Consider the following 12,003-nt stretch of genomic DNA (forward strand, 5'->3'; position numbering starts at 1 on the left):
ACACACCCTTCACCCACCCGGGTCCACACACTCGTCAAAACAAACCAGTCCAGTACTACTCATGCTAAATTACTAAACAATATTTAAGGAAAAAAAAATCTTCAGATCATTTGTCATACAAGAATGCAATTTATATATTATATTAAAAAGAAAGTAAAGGTTAAACAGAAAAAAAAAAAATCAGATCACCAAATCAAACGGCCTAAACTAACACATCATTCCCCTATAAAATAACAGAACCTTGCCAAGTACTTCACACATTCACCTCAACATTTGCATTCTAAACTTTCATGCAAGAACACTTTTCTAACATGAACTTGACCACCTCTACAACCACCACCACCTCAGCCATGTTTACCTCTCGCTTTTCATTCCTCCGCCTCGCACCAGAGATACAAACCGTCGAAATCCTTCTCGCCACATTTATATTCATAGCAATCCACTCGATCCGTCAAAGCAAGAAGCAAGGTCTAGCTGTCTGGCCTTTTGTCGGCATGTTGCCGTCTCTTTTGCTTGCACTTAGACACAACATGTATGAATGGATAACAGAAGTTTTGAATGAGCGTGGCGGCACGTTTACATTTAGAGGCCCGTGGTTTACAAATTTACAGTGTGTTGTTACCGCCGATCCAAGGAACCTAGAGCATCTGTTGAAGACAAAGTTTTCGAGTTTTCCAAAGGGGCCGTATTTTAGGAACACAGTGCAGGATTTGTTAGGTGATGGAATTTTCAGCGCGGATGACGAGACATGGAGGAAGCAACGCAAGGCGGCCAGCCTTGAGTTTCACTCTGCTGAGTTTCGATCTCTGACGGCTGGTTCCCTTGTTGAACTTGTTCATTCTAGGTATATTCTTTTATCTGATTTATTTTTTTCTTTTGTCATAGGGAAGAAGATATGAGATAAATTGATAGAACAGTTAATTGAAGTTTCAGGCACTAGTTCTAGTTTTAAGACATAGAATGGAGATATATTATTTTAAATTGATAGAACAGTAAGTTTAGAGATATTAATTAAATGGAGATAATTAGCATTTTTTTTTACATATAAAAAATCTTTAATCCTTTGCCAGATTAATGGAATCCATATTTTGGTTATGTATAGTTTATTCAAGAAAAAAAAATACTATATATATTCAAATTGTGTTTTACGTCTAATTTCTACCAGGCAGGTAAATTTAATAAAGAGACATGCATCTAGCTAATAATTTAAGCCAACTGAGATAAACTAAGCACAAAAGAACTAAGCCAACATATCAACTTTTCTATTTCTTTTTTCCCTGTTCAAATATTATTAATTAAGTTTCATTCAACATATGATTTTTTTCTATTACAAAACAGGTTGCTTCCAGTGCTCGAATCAGCCCGTCAGACCGACACAGCAGTCGACCTGCAAGACATCCTTCTTCGCTTAACCTTTGACAATGTGTGCATGCTAGCATTCGGCATCGACCCGGGGTGCCTAAGCCCCGGTCTTCCTGATATCCCCTTTGCACATGCCTTTGAGGAAGCAACCGAGGCAACGATCATACGATTTGTGACCCCAACTGCAATTTGGAAAGCGCTTCGATTTGCTGATCTCAGCAATGAACGCCGCCTCCGCCGTTCACTTTGCCAGGTTGATGACTTTGCGTACAATGTTATTCAGACACGTAAGAAGGAGTTGCAGCTCGAGCAGGCCTCTGGAACCAACACGAGGTAAATAACATACACTTAAACCGATAAGAAAACATACACTTAAACCGATAAGAAAATTAAAACAAAATTATAATAATTCTTTTTTAACATATTTGTTGAACACTTAAGGTCTGACTTACTTACGGTGTTCATGAGGCATCGTGATGAGAACGGAAAACCATACTCCAACAAGTTCTTGAGGGACATATGTGTGAACTTTATATTGGCCGGAAGGGACACATCATCGGTTGCATTGGCTTGGTTCTTCTGGCTTCTGAACAAGAACCCGGAGGTGGAGGAGAAAATTGTTGATGAGATAAGAAGGATTGTGAAGGAGAGAGGTGAGGCCAAGAAGGAAGGTGAAGAACTAATTTTCCGCCCCGAAGAGGTGAAAAAAATGGAGTACCTTCAGGCAGCTTTGTCCGAGGCACTCCGGCTTTACCCGTCCGTGCCGGTTGATCATAAGGAGGTACAAAATTATGTCATATATAATATATATTATTATTTTTTTCAAAATTTAGTTTCATAAGGTGCTGGTTGCTATAAAAGAAATATTGATATGTTGGTTGAGTTGGGGGCAATTTTCAGTCACAATTGCAAATTGCATGTTTTTTTCCCTATATTGTCTCCAACTCCATTCTTATTCTTTTAAACAAGTACATAAATTTTCAAAGGTGAATATGAGCAGTACAATAACACGCTATACATATTGTAATAAAATGTAAATATTTTAGTACCTTACCTAAACTAATTGCCTCCTGGATATAGTACAAAATGAGGGTTTCATGACTGTGCTTTATTTTCCAAGAAATATTTTTCTGTTGGTAATTGGAACTAAATTATATATCATAGATTATTTTATGCACAATATAATTAATGTACAGAATTTTGAAGCACAAGTATATAAAATTAAATGTTCTCTCGACAAAGAATTGAATGCCATGTATTTTGGTTTTCTTTTGGTAAAACAGAAAACTATGTTCTGAAAAACAGAACTCAGCTGGAAAGTTGATTATAAAATCATACCCCGGATAAGGGGGTTTAGTTTTTCTAGAGTATTTTGAATTCTTAATTAATGTTTGGTAAGGATTGGCTACCTTCTAACTTAACCCCTTAGTTAATTATAAAATTAGTAGTTATATTTCTGAAAGCTTGTTGAAATTTGAACGCAAGCTGCTCTTGTTGGTGACCTAATCACCTACCAACACACTCTATTGTACGGCTTCACACCCATCTTTTTCTCAAGAAAGACAAATTATGGTCTTTAATTCTCTAGTCGTTGCATAAATTATATATGCATAAAGGTTGGATTTAGACTAGAAGGGGCTTTAGACAGATACAAGGTATTTGAAGTGAACAAGCACATCACACATTACCTTCAGCAAAAAAAAAAAAAAAAAATTAATAAAAAAAACAGACTTGGTCAATGAACTGACGTGGTAATACATTGGATATGACTTCGCCAACTGATAACATTTTTATATTTCATCATTAATTCATGATTCATAGTGAAACGTTATCTGCAAAATAATCACAGTAATAACTAATAAGTCTTTTACTAATTCATGCCCTAAGTACTCACAAAAAAGTAGTTTATATCAGTGTTATCAGAACCGGACCGGACCGGCGGTTCAATCGGAAAAAACCGGACCCGGTCACTTGTCCGGTTCGGTTCTTTAAAAGGATCGTTTATGCTCTCAGACCGGTCAAAACCGGTTAATTGGTCGGGTTTTATAAAAAAAAACAATGAACCAGACCAACAAAAAACCGGTTCAAAACAATTTTCTTTTGCAGTTCAAGATTTTTCGTATATTTATCTTTCTCCTTCAACCATCTCACCTTTTCTTTGCTCGTAAAACAACAAGATTCTCTGTATTATCCAACAGAAGTACAAAAGATGTGTGATTTCTTACTATATTCTCAATTCTCGATTCCTCAGTGCCAAGTTTTGCACAGCTCAACCTCACACCTCAAGGATGCATATTTTCAAGGCATAGTTTGATAGGAAATCACAAAAGTAGCTGTGAAGATCAAATACTCAAAGTAATCTCATGTAATCACATTGATAGAACACTTGAAAGGTTATTATTTGAGTTGATTTTATTGAATAAATCTATGCATTTAAGGTGTTTGATGAAATGCTCAAACGAAAATGAATTTCTGAACATGGATTGACTTTTGTATTTACAATGCATTTCTAAACGTCATCACTTTTTGCTTGATAAACATGGGTTTAATCATGGGTTTAATCTGTATATCTTTAATCATGGGTTCATGTGGTGTGTTTGCTGCATTTTGTTCTTGTACTTTGATTTCCTCTCTAAACCGACTCAAGGTTTTGTTGTTCCTAGTTTTTGATGGATAATGGTCTTTGATAATCTGTTAATGGATAATGGTGGCCTGAGTTTAATGGTTGTTGCCGAAAAGAGTGAGAAAAGATTTTCAATAGTCAGTATTAATGAATCTCTTGTATATGTCAATTTCTCCTTAATCCTTAACGGGTTTAAACCCAACTTTAGTTACCCTTCATCTTTTCCTTTCCTTACGTACTTTTCTGGTTCGAGTTGTATAATCATGTAAAGAAAACTTGCATATGAAAATAAATTCAAAATATAATGTATCAGTACTACTTTGCCTATGTTTAGGCATCAATGCTTTCATTTACACTTTCGGATTACAAATTATAACTTATTTAAAAAACCTGCAATTGAACCGGTTGACCCATCGGTTCGACCAGTGAACCGTTAACCCGGAGCTTGACCGGGTCAATGTCCGGTCCGGTTCTGATAACATTGGTTTATATAATTTAGAACAATAGTACTTAATTGAAGTTGTTTTATTTATCTTGTAATAGGTTGTGGAGGATGAAGTTTTCCCTGATGGAACAGTACTAAAGAAGGGCACAAAGATAATTTACGCAATGTACTCCATGGGAAGAATGGAGAGCATTTGGGGAGAAGATTGCCGCGAGTACAAGCCCGAGAGGTGGCTCAGAGATGGCCGGTTCATGAGCGAATCGGCATATAAATTTACAGCTTTCAATGGTGGCCCGAGACTATGCTTGGGCAAAGACTTCGCATATTACCAGATGAAATTCGCTGCATCATCTATCCTTTACCGGTATCACGTGAAAGTGGTCGAAAATCACCCGATCGCGCCTAAGCTTGCATTGACCATGTACATGAAGTATGGTCTTAAAGTAACTCTTGCTAAGAGAGATTAAGTAAGCTAAAAGATAAAAATATAAGAAAAAAATGGGGATGTGAGATTAAGGTGTGAGCTATTTTCTTTATTCATATGTAATATATATTGTACCTGGGTGTTTCTTGAATTTGCATAGTTCTATGTAGAAAATGTAGCTACTTTATAGATGTATGGAGTTGTGGTGTTGGAATTAAGAGATTCTTTTTCAAATCAAATAAGGTCTCTCAACATGATAATGGTGCCACGCTAATTATTGGATTGATACTGCTATGTTCGGAAAGAAATCCTTTACACAATTCATAAAATAGTTCAAACTTGAAGCAAATAGATGGACATTGCCAAGATTCATAAAATAAATAGTCAGATATGCAGTGAGTACATAGACATGACCAAGCTTCTATAATCAGGCTTTTCCTTTCCATTCTTTATAGAACTCTTTTAAGAAATCTTGCATGAACTTGTGCCTTTTCTCAGCCCTCCTTTTACCAGCCTAAGTTTTACAAGCAAAGCACAAGATCCGTGAAACATAAGGAATGATCAACTGATGTGTCGAAGTTTGAAACTTAAAAAGTTACCTCAGTTTTCATCAAATCCTTCAGCCTGAAGAGCTTCTCATGGAAATGGTTTATTGCGGTTTGCTTCTCATCTTTGTTCATGTAATTCTCTTTCGATAAATTTTGTCGGGGAGGGATGTTGGGGTCATGTAGTATTTGGTTTACACTGCCTCCGTATGTAAAGCACCTCGCAATTCCTTTCCAAAGAAAAAACTGAAATCATTGGTCGAGGCTAACACAGGCAGGTTTTCTCAGGTTTGGATGGGTTGTATTGGGCCTACTCATTTTTGGTGGAACATAGATCTTGGGTTTGGATGGGTCATATTGGGCCTAGTCAATTGGATTGCTGGTTCAGACTAAGGCAGCTTGCATTAAGTCATCGACCTTTTTTGAACACTTTCAGGTCGAATTCAAAATTGGGCAAGTCACGCAGGAATAAAAGTACACTGCAACTGCTCTTTTACTATTATAGGAAGAAGCACAGGTATGTGATATTAAAAACCGATTCTTTTGACACCAAACAACTAATTTCAAAGTTTTGTCAAAATAAAAAATTCATACAGACATATTCTTTATCAAATTTGGTGCAATTTGAGAATCATTTGGCACCCCAGCAAATGCCGATAACACTACAGTTTTTTTCAAATCGCTTAATCGATGACCAAGCTGTTTTACAGTTGCACCAAAATTTAATACATAGCCTATCTAAATTGTAGAAAATGCATCTACCATTTTAATTTTCTATTTTGATGACAAATTGACCCGATGCCATGGCTGTCAAATTATCCTAAGAACAAGGTTTCAAAAAAAAATTACCAATAGCACCAATTGCATCAAGGCGGTCAGCATCCTGCACAACTCCAAATTCAGCGGGGAATTTGATAGGTGCTGTTTGTGAAACTTCATTTTTGAATCCTATATAGATGCAAAAAATGAGGCAACAATAATTTCTCTAAACTAAATTAAAAGCAAAGAGTTCATATTTCTGAACCAAATGCACATGCCCCAAATTCACTCATAGAAAGAATATACAAATTTCTCTGTTGAGGATGCTTGATACATACCAGTAATGTGCCCAACAAGAAAGTTACAGAATCTAAGTTGTTTCGGAAAATTATCATAAAATAGTGAGAATAATTATAAATCGATATTTACTTAAGAAATGCTTACCCATTCCTTTAATAATTGAAAGTATCTTGTCTCTTTTACTCTCCTGTAACCCCTCTTCCTCGAGGAAATGCTCTACAACGCTTGTATCCTCAACAGAGTTTCTAATTTCACACAAAAGTACCTTATTTATTGTTTCAATTTAGTAAGGAAAATTAACTGATAAACAATTTGCAAACTTTCTATGCACGATTGATGAGGTATGACCAGAGGCACTCACTTCATGTACTTGTAATCACCTATAAGAAAAGACAAAATTAGTATGACTCGCTGCCAGTAAGGAATAATATTATTCATCAATTCAGACAGCAATATTGAAAATTACCGACGTCATGGAAAAGTGCTGCCAGTTCAACCTAGAGAGAAAGGTGTATAAAATAATTTTGTAATCAGAGAACAATGATAAAATGACCACCATTTCAAGAAAATTAATACTCAATTGAGAGAAAAAAGTTGATCATTTCATACAAGCATTTAATGACTCTGAATAATTTCAGCTAATTCCACTCGACGAACTCTTTACATAGATTTAAGAATCACAGCTCATGGTTTATTCATTAGGGCTCTCAATTGGGAGAGAGACAAATAGAGAAATGAAACATTTGTCCTCGGAAACCTATGAGTAAACCTATAGGTTAGAAGCCGGAACATTTTTCTACACAGAGTCACAGACTACATATATATATATATATTTTTAATAAAGGATAAAATGGGTCTGAGTTTTAATAAAAAAGACAATAAATTGGGTAAATTTGTTAGTTTTTGAAATTAAATATTATTTTATGAATTTTAGAGGGGGGAATACGTAATTTCGAGATTTTTGAGGGGCATACATGAAATTTCCCCTATTCCTAATGGTTGTCTAAAATAAATTATGATAGACCATGGTACTGATGTACACCTTCAAATATGTATATAAATTCCAAAAGAGAAGAGAAGAGAAGAGAAGAGTTTACAATCTCTAGGCTGTCGCTATCTGAGGTTGGATCGCTACCTAAACCTTCTTCACAGGCGAGAGAGAGCGCGAGGTCGCGCACGCGGAAAGCATGTGCGGCGTCGTGAGAGCCGTCGCGCCCCGCCATGGCCGTCTCCACCAGCTTCTCTGCGCTTCTCACTACCTTGCTTTTCCCCTTCTCCATCTCCATTTCACTTCACTTGCTCAGTTGCTCTTTCCAATTCCTTTGTTTTCTCTCTATTAGCGAGTGTTGACTAGTCAATTTTGGTCTTTTACCAGCATGAATTTAAGGCCGATATTTTGGGCCTTAAGTTACTGTTCCAGGACTGGCCTAGGGATTTAACCACTGTCGTTTCATGATCAAGTTAAATATTTATATGATGTATCATGTTATAATCAGTGGCGTAGCCAAGATTTGAGCCAGGGGTGGGCAGAATAATTCAACAATAGATACAAAATTTTCAACAAATTCAACGATTTATACAATGATCTAATAAGTCCAACAATTCACCAAGAAATATGAAAATTTCAAAAAGATTCAACAATTCCAGAATTCATGTATTGATCTAATAAACAGAAATTTAGGGTATAAATTATGCAATTTGAGTAGAATGAAACAGCAATTTCTACTCAATTTCTAAAATTTGGGCATAAACAGAAATTTCTACTCAATTTCTAAAATTTGGGTATAAACATAAATTTCTACTCAATTTTATCCAATTTGAGTAGAATGAAAACATATTTCTACTCAATTTTATCTAACTCGCTAGTCGCTACTGATTTTATCAATTTATAAACAGAAATTAAATAGAGTTAGAGTTCAAACCAATAGGGTCTGCCTCCGTGAATCAGCGAGCAGGATTGAATCGTCTGCTTTGAATCGCCTCTTCTTCACTCTGAATCGCCTCCGTGCTTCGCTTTGAATCGCCTCCGTGAACCCTTTGCTTTGAATCGCCGCTGCAGCTCTGCTTCTTTCTTTTGAATCAGCGAAGGGTTGAATGGGAATCAGCGAAGGGTTGAATGGGCGGGCCTCGCCTCTGCTTCTAATTCTATTTGACAGGGACCCTAATCCCTAAATATCTCACCTCTGATTCTTTCTTTGAACGGGCCACGCCAGGGAAGTAGAGAATTAATTGGGCTGCTTCATTCTTGCACTTGATTGCAATTTAAAGTATCAAAGAAAATTGGGCTGCTTTGTGGGCTGCACACGCCAGAGGGGGGCACCAAATAATTTAGAGGTAGGCAAAGGCTGAGAATAGTATACCCGATTAAAAAAAAATTCAATTTCCAGGAGTTGGCAACTGCCCACCCCTGGAAACAGCTGGCTCCGCCTCTGGTTATAATTAAATTAAATTTGAAAGAATCATCACGTTAAGTTTGAATATATTTAACTATTTTTTTTATAATTTAAGTTAGTTTATTTAAGATTCATAATTCAATTAAGATCTAACGGTCCTAACTACATATGACTTGTGTGATCACGTAACGTATCGTGACTTAATATTTTGCGTGTCAATCACGTAACGTATCGTGACTTAATATTTTGTGTGTCAAATTTTCATTAGATGATCACGTCACGCAAATGATCACAACACGAAATACGCGAGTCACTGCACATGACCAGCACACGTACCGTGTCATGACATATCCAATCACACCATTTTTTCAGATCACTAAGCTACATAAAATTGAAGTGAAGATTGATGCCTTGAATCAATCTCTTCAAAACGAAGTTCAAATAGTTGATCTAAACAATATAAAAATTTTAGACCATTTAAAATAGTAATTTTCTACTTATTATAAAAAACAGTGAATTTTTTTAAGCAAACTTTTTTTTTAAGAAAATGTACAATTTGATTTATAAGTATGTTTTTACATGAAGATCATGTTAAATGCTTTATATTAACTGTTTTGAACTTTGAAAATAATATAATAATTTATAGTACGAATCAATCCTTGTTATCCATAGAACCACAGCTTCACTCGTGTTTATTTACATAACGTGTATTCTACTAAATCCTAAGTGGACAAAACAATTCTTTGCTCTTTAGTTTGAATACCAAAATATACGAGGGTTGGTAACTATCACCTGAAATATTCAATTCTCTCTCGTTCATTACAAAGTTTATTCTTTTTTTTTTTTTGCTTTAAATTTCTTACATAATTGACTCTTCAATTTACATAGTTCATCTTTTTTCTTTTCGTACCTAAAAAATCATACCAGAACACTGGCCAAGACTTGAATGGTTTGTCAAACAAAATCATTCCTTAAAAAAAAAATATAGAAAATGGAAAGCAACTTTTTCCCTTTTTTTTTTTTTTAATATTGTACCTAATGAAATTTATGAAATGAACAGATACTCTAATTTCATCTGCACTACAATTAAGTCAAACTCAAAAGAAATAATAATCTAATAGCCATTCTTTTATAGATATACTTTTTTAATTATGAAAATTTTATCAATTGATTTAAAATTTGAAAAAAAAAGTTATATTTATATAATATAAGTGAGCATCTATAATTACGTTATTGGCTAAATACACACAGATATTCTATCAATCCTGTATAAAATTTAAGGGGGAATTTCATATATCCCCCTCAAAAACCTTGAAATTACGTATTTCCCCCTCTAAAATTCATAATATCATATTTACCCTTCTAAAGTTCAAAAACTCACAAATTTACCCAATTTATTGATTATTCTAATAAGACTCATTTTAAATTTATAAATTACCCATTTTACCCTTTCTCCATCTTTTCTTTTTCTCCTTTCTCTTCTTTCCCATTCTGTTTCTCCTTTTCTTTTTCTCCTTTCTCTTCTTTTCAATTTTCACACGCAAGACAATAAATTAACCACTTAATTATATGTGATTCTGTAAAATGGTTGAGGGACCTCATGGTTGTTTTGTAATTCCTGGTGTACTTTGAATTCGGTACTAAACCAACCGGTACAGAGTGTCCTGAATCAGCAAGCTTCCTCCTCTTTTATGTAGTATTCCTGGCACGTTTAAGGCTTTGATTTTTGTTTGCATATACCACATCATTTCTGCTCCGTCAAACTGCCCATATCATACAAATCGATTTGTAGAAATCTTGTTGTGACAGTGTATCTGAGAATAATTGAATCGTTTTTTGAGATCCCCTTGCAACTGATTTAGCAAAATCACAACTAAAGAGGACATGCATAACTAATTCATCTGTTTTACCACAAATCTGGCATATAGAAGAGACATAATGTATGCGTACCAACAGAGCCACTCTGACAGGTATAGCGTTTCGAACCGCTCTCCATATGAGCATCTTGAGTTTTGGCAAAAAACACTCTTCCTTCCACAACCATGTCCAGAATTTCTTGTGGCTACCCCTAGCTATCTATATCCTCTTTAAAGAGCTGGTATGACTTCCCAACCGTGAAGTTCCCATTTTTAGAATATGTGAACAATAAACAATCTTGAACTAGGGCCGGTACCGGCACAATTGTGTCAGTGAGTGATATTGTTATCTATCTCATATGACACGTTATCTTTCAATTAGTTTCAGTGTTTACCAATTCTATTTTTCTTTTGGATGGGTAAAGCAGACATACTACAAGTACTTAGAAAGGATCTTCAAAGAAAATTTTAGTGGAACACAAGCTTCACAATATGGTATGAACACATGAGGAAGCAAATTTTTCATACATATATTTTTTTTCAAAAATTACATTATATTGCATTCCACAAAAGAATGAGAAGTCTAAAGACTAAGTTGCAAAAAAAAATGAATATTATAACTGAATCATTATGCAATAATAATAGCAAATTATAAACTAAAGTTCAAAGAAAACAGTAAAGGAAACAGTATGCGTTTTGCTTTCAAAATTAGAAAGCACTACAAGATCAAAATAAAATAGTTATAAATACATACCAGAAAGAAGCTCATGACGGAGAAGGTCATATGTTAACAACATATAGATGTTGTAGCAATATAGGCAATGTTATATATCAGTCAATCGAAATAAAATTGATATGAAATAATCGATGTACAAAACAAAGCAAGTACACCACTGAACTTCTGTTATTTGAGCATTGGTTTTCCACTAATTAAAAAAAATGTAGAAAGAATAACCGTTCATCCATATATAATTAATGACAAAAGAGGCGGTCATGTTGTACCACCCAATTCCAACAATGGCAAGTGCCAGTATGAACCAGCCAGATTGCAAACCGGGCCTTATATATATATGCGACACGCTGCTCTGAAATCTAAAATATCTTGGAGAAAAAAATGAGAACAAAAAAGTGGCGTTCCTCCTTTAATACAAAATTACATCCAAGAACAAGGGCAAAATCTCTGGGAACGAAGAGAGGAGAAAAGGAAAAGATGGAGAAAGGGTAAAATAGGTAATTTGTAAATTTAAAATGAGTTTTATTAGAATAATCAATAAATTGGGTAAATTTGTGAGTTTT

The 12,003-nt window shown here is 34.9% G+C and overlaps 2 protein-coding genes across 2 annotated transcripts; one reads left to right on the plus strand and one right to left on the minus strand.

Moving 5' to 3' along the window:
• Positions 1-242: 242 nt before the first annotated feature.
• LOC144556736 (Cytochrome P450 superfamily protein) lies at positions 243-5,093 on the plus strand. Its single transcript, XM_078305148.1, has 4 exons — positions 243-844; positions 1,339-1,695; positions 1,804-2,143; positions 4,529-5,093. Exons 1-4 carry the CDS (start codon positions 291-293, stop codon positions 4,895-4,897), a joined length of 1,620 nt encoding a protein of 539 aa, XP_078161274.1. The 5' UTR covers positions 243-290; the 3' UTR covers positions 4,898-5,093.
• On the minus strand, positions 4,949-8,559 carry LOC144556737 (Metal-dependent phosphohydrolase). The gene is made up of 8 exons (XM_078305149.1): positions 8,381-8,559; positions 7,556-7,791; positions 6,925-6,955; positions 6,820-6,838; positions 6,603-6,703; positions 6,249-6,347; positions 5,454-5,629; positions 4,949-5,368 (listed from the first exon to the last, which is right to left on the minus strand). Exons 2-8 carry the CDS (start codon positions 7,742-7,744, stop codon positions 5,282-5,284), a joined length of 702 nt encoding a protein of 233 aa, XP_078161275.1. The 5' UTR covers positions 7,745-7,791; positions 8,381-8,559; the 3' UTR covers positions 4,949-5,281.
• Between the last annotated feature and the right edge of the window lie 3,444 nt (positions 8,560-12,003).

This window comes from Carex rostrata, chromosome 7 (genome assembly GCF_964058835.1).
Source record: "Carex rostrata chromosome 7, lpCarRost1.2, whole genome shotgun sequence".
Taxonomy (NCBI): domain Eukaryota; kingdom Viridiplantae; phylum Streptophyta; class Magnoliopsida; order Poales; family Cyperaceae; genus Carex; species Carex rostrata.

Excerpts from the sequence above, each read along its gene's own strand:
- LOC144556737 (XM_078305149.1), bottom strand. The coding sequence starts at position 7,744 with ATGGAGATGGAGAAGGGGAAAAGCAAGGTAGTGAGAAGCGCAGAGAAG. Across the intron at positions 6,348-6,602 it reads TTCAATTATTAAAGGAATGG|GATTCAAAAATGAAGTTTCA; the intron begins GTAAGCATTTCT and ends GCATCTATATAG. Across the intron at positions 5,630-6,248 it reads TGATGCAATTGGTGCTATTG|GAATTGCGAGGTGCTTTACA; the intron begins GTAATTTTTTTT and ends TTCTTTGGAAAG.
- LOC144556736 (XM_078305148.1), top strand. The coding sequence starts at position 291 with ATGCAAGAACACTTTTCTAACATGAACTTGACCACCTCTACAACCACC. Across the intron at positions 845-1,338 it reads GTTGAACTTGTTCATTCTAG|GTTGCTTCCAGTGCTCGAAT; the intron begins GTATATTCTTTT and ends ATTACAAAACAG. Across the intron at positions 1,696-1,803 it reads GCCTCTGGAACCAACACGAG|GTCTGACTTACTTACGGTGT; the intron begins GTAAATAACATA and ends TGAACACTTAAG.